The following is a 10,083-nucleotide window of genomic DNA, read 5'->3' as shown; positions in this document are numbered from 1 at the left end:
GTAATTTTGAAAGTAGATTTTAGAAGAAGGCCATGGATAAGAAATAAAAAGACTACCACAGTGTCACATTGCCTGGATCTACGAGTAAGTTGCCTCAGTTTGCAGCCAATGTCTCACTTAGAATATTTGAAAATTATAAAGTTTATCATCTAAATCAATCATGACAAAGAGTGCAAGTTTTAGTTCATTCCCAACAAAACTTTGCATACTTTGTAATAAGAGACATCACTGTAGTAAAATATTAAAGTTCATGGAAAAGTAAAAATATTGAGCTTTTGCTTCCAAAACATAAAAGTGTATCACCCATCAAAGGTTGTACCAATATCACAGCATTCCCCATGACTGTTATTCCACATGAGATCTGGATGGGCTTTATTGCCCCATTCAATAATTTAATAGGTCTTGTTCCAGTTCAGGCAGCCAAAGAGAGCAAAGCTGGAATTCTTCTAAATGAATGTCGATTTGGGGAGGGAGAATAAATATTAGTAAATAAGTGCAAAATAAAAATATTCCAGTTAATTTATGGACATCACTTCTATAGAATCTAATTTTTTTCCTGAAAATTATAGCTGTGCAGTGTAGCAGTACATCATGCACTTAAGACATACCCATAGTGCATTACTAAATCCCATCATATAACCCAACTTTAGCTTAGACAATCAGGGGGCTATCCAAACCTATAGGCCTTAAGGCCATGTAAACTATCGGATACATTTTCTAGCAAATATTGCATCTATTATGGGCTTAAAATGTTTTACCAATGGCTTATTAAAAGGTTTTGTTCAGAGGAGACTGCAAAAGTAAATCAGTACAGAACACTAGCATACTGTATAAGAAAAGCTTCTAAATTGCCTATTCTCTAGTTAAAATGATTTTTACAACCACTTGGAAGAGCTTAGATTCATCTGATAATTCAGCGCAAGGTCCCAAGCACACAACCATAATTGAGGATGTGATCTGGCTGAACAATTTGTGGCCAGATCACAGCACCCAAAGAGGTCTATGGCATCTAGTCACTGCTCAGCTTTCTATGCAGAGAGGGGTGAGAATGCTCAGTTGGGTGCCATGTGTACTTTTGCCTGGCGGCGGAGCCACTGACTGTGGAGGGTAGGGAGGCTTAGACCTCTTCTGAGGCTGGACAGGTACTTGATCATAGCCATCTCTCCAGGTGCACTGCGTATGACATGTCGCCATTGGGAATAGACGCCACAGGTATCTGGAAAAAATTTAATCCTGCAAAGCAGGTATAAAGGACTTAAAGATAGCATGAATACAGCCCCTGAAATGCGGTTCCAGATTAACTTTATTAGATTTTTCCCCCCTCTCGACTCAATCTAGAGAGGTGCAAAAAGAGCGAGGCAGTGGAAGAGGGTATTCCAAATTCTAAAAAGCAACATTGTTTCACATGTGCAATTTGCTTTCAAATTATCCAAATATCTTGTGCAGCAAAGCAGATTTATTCTGCCAACAACTAAAACCATCCAAGAAATTGAATGTAAAAACACACATGCACAAAAGTAACCCATGGGGGGAGGGGAGAAGAAAATTAAAAAAAAAAAAAGAGACAATGAGCTTGGTCAATTGTATTTGTCATACAATGTTTACAGTACATACAGTTACATATGAGCCTAGTGCTGCTTCTCAGAGGCTGAACTAGACATCAGACAGGGGTAGGCAAGAACTAGGATAGTGAAGAATACCTGGATATGGATGCAATTTCAGGTTCTTCTCCATACTTAACAACAAGACTAGAGTCATCTTGTGGCCAAGTAGGGATACATTTAATAAGGGATTTGGGCACCTTGGCGTCATACTTAGTGTGACATTCCTCAGCAATACACGCAACTGGATGACCCCCTGAGGGACTCAATTTTACACATGGTGTTAGACGCCCCAAGTGTCCTTGTACTGAACTCTTCCAATGCAAATATGGAAGCTCAGGTTCCATGATGTCTCTCCCTGCGAAACAAACACTGCTCCTACGCAAGACAGAAAATAAAAGTATGTAGAATGCAGAAAAGATTCAGGGCAGTCAATAGAAAAGGAAGGATGCCTTGTCTTCATATCCCATCTTCAATAGCTGGGGCTATGCTGCCGTGCGCTGCCCATTTGGAAGGAGGATTGCCTAGTTTGAAGAAGCGGTGATTGGGTTTTCCAGTTCCAGGCTGGAGTGAAGATTGCTGTAACATGACTTGCACACACGGCTGGGCTCAAACAGCTGCTGACTTGGAACAGGGACCTTCTGGTTACAGCAGCTTGAACAGAAAACGTTTCCACAATTCCTTTAGAAAAAAAAAACTAAAAATAGTTATGGATACAGTGAAACTCTAAATGCGCATGACAGTGTGCTTCACCTGGATTGGAACAATGAGTGAAGCATATAACTGGGTGAAGAAAGGCGGGGCTAGAAGTGTTCAGCCCCCTCCCATCTCCACTGTAAGCCGAGCGGCCACCCGACATTGTCATGGTGCTGTGGGACACAGGTGATCAAGTTTAGGCACTCTATGGGGCTCTTATTTGGCAGCCAGATTATGCCCTCCCCCACTAGTCATGTTCATGTGGCCCAAATCTCAGTGTGCTGCTTTTGGCATTTGAAATATTGAAGCTTGGCATTATAGTAGGGCGAGCATCAAAGTGAGGATTTTATTAACCTAAAAGCCTTAATTGCACACAATGGTAGGTTGTGCCTGCAAGTCAGACTATCAGTAAGGTTTGAGGTTAAAAAAAAGTCGCACTCTAGTATCAGGTGAACTTGTGTCTTGCCATAGTACATCTAAAACACATTTTACAACAAATTGCTTGTAAAACATAGGCATCTCAGGAGTAGTGCAAGTTTGCCGAGATGGAGGCCCGACAGAAGGGATGCTCCTTTCAAAGCAAAAGCACAAAAGTTCATTGATATCAGATAAATGTGTACTAGGGATATGAAGGAATGATGTTCCAGAAACAAAAGCACCAGTTGCCGGGGAGGTGGTGCCTAGGGCTGTGTTCAATTCACTGTCCAGTGCCAAAATGGCACAAGTTTTACCATAGACGACAATAGGATTGTGCTATCTTCACTGTGGTCAGTGATTTGAACCATGTCTGATGTCAAACTATTTTGTGGTGTACATTATTATAAGCAAAAATAGAGCACGTTTATTAAAATTCGCTAATAATTAATTCAGGCTCCAATATTCTAGTGACTTTTCAGCCTAGTTGGCCTTCGTCAAACCATAGAACCACAGAAGTAACTGGAGGATACAAGGGGTAGTTACTTGCGTACTGCAGGCACTATGGCTTGACAAATGCCAACTAGGCTGTAACATCACTAGATTAGAGGCTGCATTCAAAGTGCTCTATTTTTTCTCATATTAAAGCTTTGGGGACACAAAATAGGAGCACCAGTACACATTGCATCTAGCCTTTAGGATATACTTTCGCCTTGAGCAGCATGTCACTACTAAACCTGACATTTTGTACTAGCTTCTTCATTTTACCACCCAATCCCACTGGATATCAGGAGCTGCTGCAGCTCTACCAAGCCAAGCTTCTAGGTCCAGAGAAAAAGAAAATTTCACCACTGTAAGTGACCTTCAAAAATTGACATTCTTTAGCAAATTATGCCACTGCCCAATGGTGATGGACAACTCTGGATGGGAATATGTCCTGGAGACTGACCAAGGATTGTTTGGATGGAAACCATGCATTCAGTAAGGGAATGTTAAGCATTTTATATAAACCCATAAAATCTGCTATATTTGTTGTGTTATTCGCATTGTTACAGCTAAAAGATCGCAGTAGCAATGCATATCACACCTCTCCTTGCATGTGGGATATAGAATGCACTACACAACAGCTTCTAGCAGACATGCAAGAAGGAGGCTGAGCTCATGCAGTGAAATGCTATACACACTCCAATCGTGTAGTAGTAAACATGCAGGTCTGCAGATTACAGTCACATATCCATAAAGTTTAGGAACTGCTCCATGAACTGCAATTTCCAATTTGTTTAGCGAGTAAGTTTCATGTAATAAAAGCACCAGTTTTAGGCAATACCCCACTTATTACCATGGAACAGTCCAATCTTGCTATAAACAAAAGGTGCGTTTTCGTAAAGGGCGGAATTATGGCTTCCTGAGAAATTCTGTATAAAACCTTCTTGCCCCAAATGCCGTGTTCTGATAAGTATACGATATCAGCATTAATTACCAAAAACTGGAAGGGAGTCCCAAATAAACCATATGTCTTTTTGTACAATGCTCAATCCTGCTGTGTCCGTTGCTCTGAACTTCCAGGTTTCGGCTCAGAGGCCTGAACTAAACTTCCAAAGCAGCCTGAAGAATGGATTAGGATCTGTATCTGGTACTATATATTCTTTACAGAGGACTTTAACTAAAACTTTCCAAACATTTTGCTTTTGGATAACACTTCTGACACCTTAAAAAACAAGCACCAATATATACTCTTGAGGCCCTTGCATTAGAAGAATTCATCAAGTCCTCGGGAATAGTTACAGCAGTCCGTTTACATAATTGTTCTAGTGTGTTTTAAGAAATTGCTGCTGAACACTTCCTACCGTACAGACTTGGCTTCTCTTCATAGGACATGTTATGTGCATGTGAATGGTGTAGGGGCTTTAGAGGGGCAGATGCAGTTAGTTGTTGTGATTGCAAAAACAAACTGTCTAACCAACCTCAACAAAAGCTCACCACGTTTCAGCCGCGGCTTCTGCATTCCTGCAAGGAAACATGGTGGAGATGGAGGAAAGTTTCATTGGAGTTGTAGCTCGTGGCGAATGTGGCAATGAAGTGACATTTGAGACATGTATGAGCAGTCAGTGGGTAGGCAGAAAGGTTTTAAGAACTTACCTACAATGGTGTTTCCTACTTGCCAACCAGAACCTGCCGTCACAGTTATAACAATTCGCTGCTAAATGATCTGGAAGCCATCTGGTCACCTGAAAAACAGCAGGGTTATAGGATATTAAAGAAGTTCCCAAATTTCTGTTCATAGTAAAAAGCCTCGTTTAGATTTATACAGATTATTTGGGTCCTTTACATTTATTAGGCATAGCAGTAGGACTTCGTGTTCAGATTCTTATGGGCCATTTAGGACTCAGACTTGTGAAGGAGACTGTGTTGCACATACGTTAGTGTGTCAGCCCTGTAGATGTTAATGGAGCCAAGAGAACAGGACTCAAAACACTTTGAATTTAGTTACTTTCACACAGAGCAACACGTGGAACAGGCTTTCAGAAAACGAGAATGCTACCACAGACTAGTGTGAGCCAACTATGGCCCTTAAAACGAATTATGACATTTGGGGAGAGCCAAAATTAGAGGCTTATTTGTAGAGGGTTTGACTGAATATTTTCCAAATTAACAGCCTTTTTATTTGTCCTCTAAAAAGGTTCAAAGAACAGTCTACTCCTCGGGACAACTGAAATTTTACCAACCAATTTTATGCAACAACATACACTGGAGATAAAAATGAGAGCCCACAATTTCCTAAATGTCATGGTTATTGCTTAGTCCTATGTACACACAGGCAAAATAACTCAGAATCTCCATGAGTGATCATTTCAACACTGCAGATGGAATTGCTCACCAGTTCAACACTGAAAGGGTTAAGGATCCGTCTCGTCTAAATACTATTAAATGTTGGGACACAGTATGACAAAGCTCACTCTGAAGTGACCAAACCTTTCATTCGCAGAAAGAACCAAAAGGCTACATTCACATATCTCCTAAGGGCACATGTTGTGTTAGACAATTCATTTTAACGAGCAAGAAAGTTTAATTCAATTTAAAATGGGAAACATTAGGTTTGTCGACAAACTGGGAAGTGTGTGTAAAGTAGTCAGTGAAAGGTGGAGCAAGTGTAGTGGTTTGGGAAAGGTTTTCTGCAGCAGGACCTTTGGTACAGCTACATGGCAGAGTGAAAGCACATTGTTCATTCCTATTCTCCACCAAGCCAGCAAATGTTATTACAGGACAATGTCCCCCAACACAGCAAAATGTGTAAAGTAGTCCTTTGAAACAATGAATATCAAGTCCACGGCCCTGATATAAACCTAGTAGAAAACTTCTGGCAAATTCCATATCTTCCTACAGCTCCACTGAATAGCCATTGAGTAAGGCGGGGGGGGGGGGGGGGGGGCTGGCTACGGGGGACTTGTGCACATAGGTTGGTTAAAAATCTGATCTCATGGTCTATAATTTTTCCAGCAGGTTCATTTTTCCTCCTTGGTAGCTCTCCTACAAGTCACTTGCCTTTAGCCTTTACAAAAACCCACGCAAGTTGTATGTTCAATCAATATTCTGTTGACTTCTTGGATATAAAAATTGATAACAAGCAGTCCACTGCAACCAATACCTTAGTAAGTGCCAAGTCTCCACATTAACCTCAGGTCATATAAGCCATCCAACAGTAACGAAAATTACTGAATGAGTTAAACTAACAAATATAGACTCACCATCGCCTCCATTAAATCCTCCTTCATAGAGGACACCAAAGTCTGACCTATTTTAACACTCTTCCATTTACCCCACTGTAAAAATTGATGTGGCACTTAGCAGTCCGAATCACCACATCTTGCAGCGGTCTGGTGTATACATGAGGGGGCCGTCCAGGCACTCCCCTCATCTCTCCGCCCCTCCCAGGTTTGGTGCTGCAGTCACCGCCCCCTCACGAAAACGCCGACTGCTGCAAGATATGGCTGTCAATTGGACCGCTAAGTGCCACAGTGTGGCTGCTACATCAATGATTTTGACAGTGAGACAAATGGAAGAGGGCTAGGGACAGTTTTTCATTAGTATGTAAAGTTTTTTTTTAGCTGACAGGTGTCCTTTAAAGGGGTATTCTCATCTCAGCATGCACACCGACAAAAAAAAAAAAAAAAAAAAAAAATATTATACATGTGTGAAGATAATTTCTCATAAATGTTGTCATATCAACCCTTAGAAACAAGACTGAGTCTTTGGATACGGCCACTCTGCTGGAGTGATTGTACTAAGACAAAGGGTGTTTGTATATGAAATGTCTGGGTATTACTGTACAACTCACAGCCGTCCTGTGGTAATGACTGCTGGAGCCAGGTGGTCCACCAGGACTTAATAGCGCATGTCTGGCCACCGCTGCCAGAGTGTGAGGTGGTCGTATCCGAGGAAGCTATCTGGTTTCTAAGGGACAATATGACTACATTTATGAGAAATCTTCACACAGGAACAAATTTTTTTTTTTTTTAAATAACATCCAATTCAAGAAATGTTTACATATGGAAAATGAATTCAATGTGAATGCCCAGATGGGAAAACCCCTTGAAGTCTAGAAAAATGCCACCATCCAAGTCAGTGTAGAGAGGCTATGCAGTAACCACATGGGCAAAAGCTAACTATATCAGGATATAAGGGATTGCCTTATGAACAGTCATTTTTAATCAACTGTTGAACTTTTAATATCAGGCTTCCTTCCCTTGGAACAGATCAGCAAGAGTTTCACATCATAATACAGCACAGTCCATAAGTGCTAGATCGTACCATAGCTACAGATGTTTTCTCATGTATGCGTTTCTGAATTGGAGATTTTAGAATAATTTTCCATCAGAGCAGCTCATCTCTACAAACATGAACTCAGATGAAAGCAGAGAAAAGCAAAACTAAAACAAAAGCAGTATATAGAGAACATACACTGGACAATACTGCCTTAATCCAGTTTTCCTGATCACTCTAGCAGTTCTTACACAAGTGCAGACATTCCTCCTATCTGACCTGTAGGAGAGAAGCTTCACTACTGAGCATGAGAAAAAAGTGCATCCAACTAAAGGCCTACATCCTCAGATCAGGAATATAACAAGCATTTGTAGGACAATCCACAGCTTCCCTAAATTATGATGGAAAATATTATCATTCAGCACATATTGCAGTGAACCAATTGTGACAACTATACAAGTTTGAAGACAGAGTCAGGGCTCTGGAGTCGTATTAAAATGGACTAAGTGCGTGGACAAGTCGCTGAGGTGCCGCAGTCTTGTACAACCAATCTCCACATTGTCAGCCTCATCCACTGGATATTCTACTCTGCATAGGAAACGGAGGCTATGGGAGGTGATGCCCATCAGTATGGTCATACCTCTGTGTCCCGTTTGTCCACCTGCTCCCAACTAGCTTCTGAGAAGAGTTCTGCACTGCAGCCTGACATGCAGCTAGGATCTCTGTTGCTTTCAGAGTCCGGAATTGAGGTCTGTAAAAGTAATAATTTATATTTTATGTGAAATGTTGTAAGTAATCGAAAACCCAATTTTTTCTCTTTGGTACAATTCTTTTCCTATTTAAATGAAAATATAGATCACTTCCTATGGTACCATCTGCAGACCTGAGTACTTTACTTGATTAGGAGCTGCAAATAGTACGGTACCAAAGATCCCAGGGACACCGATACCTTTAGGATGACATTCAGCAATACAATATCAGTACTGATGGCCCACACACCAATATTGACAATTCCAGTTTGGGAAACTCACCACCTCATCCGTAAGATCTCCATTGAAACGCAGAGGGCCGTTGTGTAAATGGTTTTCAAGTTGACAACGCAGCTCTTGCACTTGCTTCTTTAAAGTCTCCACTTCCTGCTGATGGCCACTTTCCATCTGCCTCAGTCTCTGCTGAATTGCATCTACATACAAAGGCATCCCATCGTCATCCAGATGATTGCGGGTGGGTTGCTCTTGGGTACTCCCTATGCGGTGTCTCCCACAACTGTGCAAAGGGCACTTGTGTGGGAAGTTTCTGAGGTGGCCCTGGGGGTTGTTTGAACTAGAGTTCTGCCTTGAGAAGGTCTGCTTCCCCTGGCGATTGTCCACACTAATACATGGTCCATCATCAACAAGAGGGCAAGATTGGTCCCTATTACACACATTTTGTGAATTACATTCAGTAGGGGGAAAGGCACTATGAATATGGGGAGAAGTAGTATGCGTCCTTTCATTATGGCTTCGAATCCCCTTCAAACCCATCATAAGTATACACTCTTCCGACCCCTCATCAGCTTTCAGTGAAAGTTCATTTGCAGCAGTCACATGGTCTAGCTTGCATGGCCATGAAGTTGAAAGCTCCTCTACCAAAGTTTCTGTGGAGTCTTCAAGGACATGGTGTGGTTGCAATTTTGGTGATAAATCAGGACTAGGACAGCATTGGATTTCCCCATTTTGCAGATTTTCACTTTCCTCTGCATCAGAAGACTGTTCAACAACCTGACTTACATCCTCCTCACCCACCAGAACAGCAATCCTCTCTTTTTCAGACTCTATAGAAATATTAGGTTCACAAGTTGATTGGTCGCAATCTGTAGATAGTTGTCCACCCATAGGATCTGTGTTGCCCCCTTCTCCATCGGTTTTCTCTGTGTGGTCTTCACTCATTGATGCACTATTATTCACAGACGATTCCCCTGCCCACTCTTCCTCCCCGGGAGTTTTTTCCGGGTCCAGTGATTGTTTATTCTCAGTCTCTTTCTCCCTATGAACAAGCTTTCCATTCTGCTCTTCTCCTCCCCCTTCATCTTTGCTGGCTTCCTGTAGTATATTTTCCATTTGGCCTTCCCCAACCCCAGCGGCCATGGAAAGTTGAGCCCCCAGTAGTCTCTCGCCCTCTTGGCACTCTTCTGCAGAATTTGCTAAGCCATTCAGTTCTAAAGATCGTCGATGCTCCTGCCACTTCTCATTTAAGCTGGGATCACTACTGCGCCTATTCACACATGGTACACTTATGTCGCAGGTTGTTGGGATGTCATCATATGATCGAGTCTTGGGTAACCTAGGTAATATAAAAATATACAAAAAATTGGTTTTAAATCAAAATATTGCAAAATTCATGGTGCCAAACTGAAGTAATGTAGTAGCATTTTGGTAAAGGGCCCATTATAGGAGTTAACCCCTATTCACAGAATAACTTGTAATCTTGGGAAAACAAGGAGATTCTGTGGGTCTGGCTGCTGGGACCCTCACAATCCATAAAAATGGGCCGCAGCCAATAGGAAACACCATTTACCAACATTAGTTTAAGACCAATGCAGCAAATGACAACTCAACTAATATTTCAAATC

At 41.6% G+C, this 10,083-nt stretch overlaps 1 protein-coding gene across 3 annotated transcripts in view; it reads right to left on the bottom strand.

Moving 5' to 3' along the window:
- Positions 1-1,561: 1,561 nt before the first annotated feature.
- MTMR3 (myotubularin related protein 3) overlaps positions 1,562-10,083 on the bottom strand; it is a 36,450-nt gene continuing 27,928 nt past the window's right edge. For 2 of the 3 annotated variants that reach the window (XM_072148665.1, XM_072148673.1), the window contains exons 17-20: positions 8,504-9,794; positions 8,113-8,223; positions 4,851-4,939; positions 1,562-2,282 (exon numbers count right to left, since the gene is read on the bottom strand). In XM_072148665.1, coding sequence (XP_072004766.1) covers positions 2,126-2,282; positions 4,851-4,939; positions 8,113-8,223; positions 8,504-9,794 — 1,648 coding nt within the window. In that variant the 3' untranslated portion in view covers positions 1,562-2,125. The remainder of the gene's footprint in view (positions 2,283-4,850; positions 4,940-8,112; positions 8,224-8,503; positions 9,795-10,083) is intronic. The other variant, XM_072148683.1, reaches the window with a different exon arrangement.

Source organism: Engystomops pustulosus, chromosome 1 (genome assembly GCF_040894005.1).
Source record: "Engystomops pustulosus chromosome 1, aEngPut4.maternal, whole genome shotgun sequence".
Taxonomy (NCBI): Eukaryota; Metazoa; Chordata; class Amphibia; order Anura; family Leptodactylidae; genus Engystomops; species Engystomops pustulosus.
The sequence above is the reverse complement of the archived record's forward strand: the minus strand, read 5'-3'. Positions and strand labels throughout refer to the sequence as shown.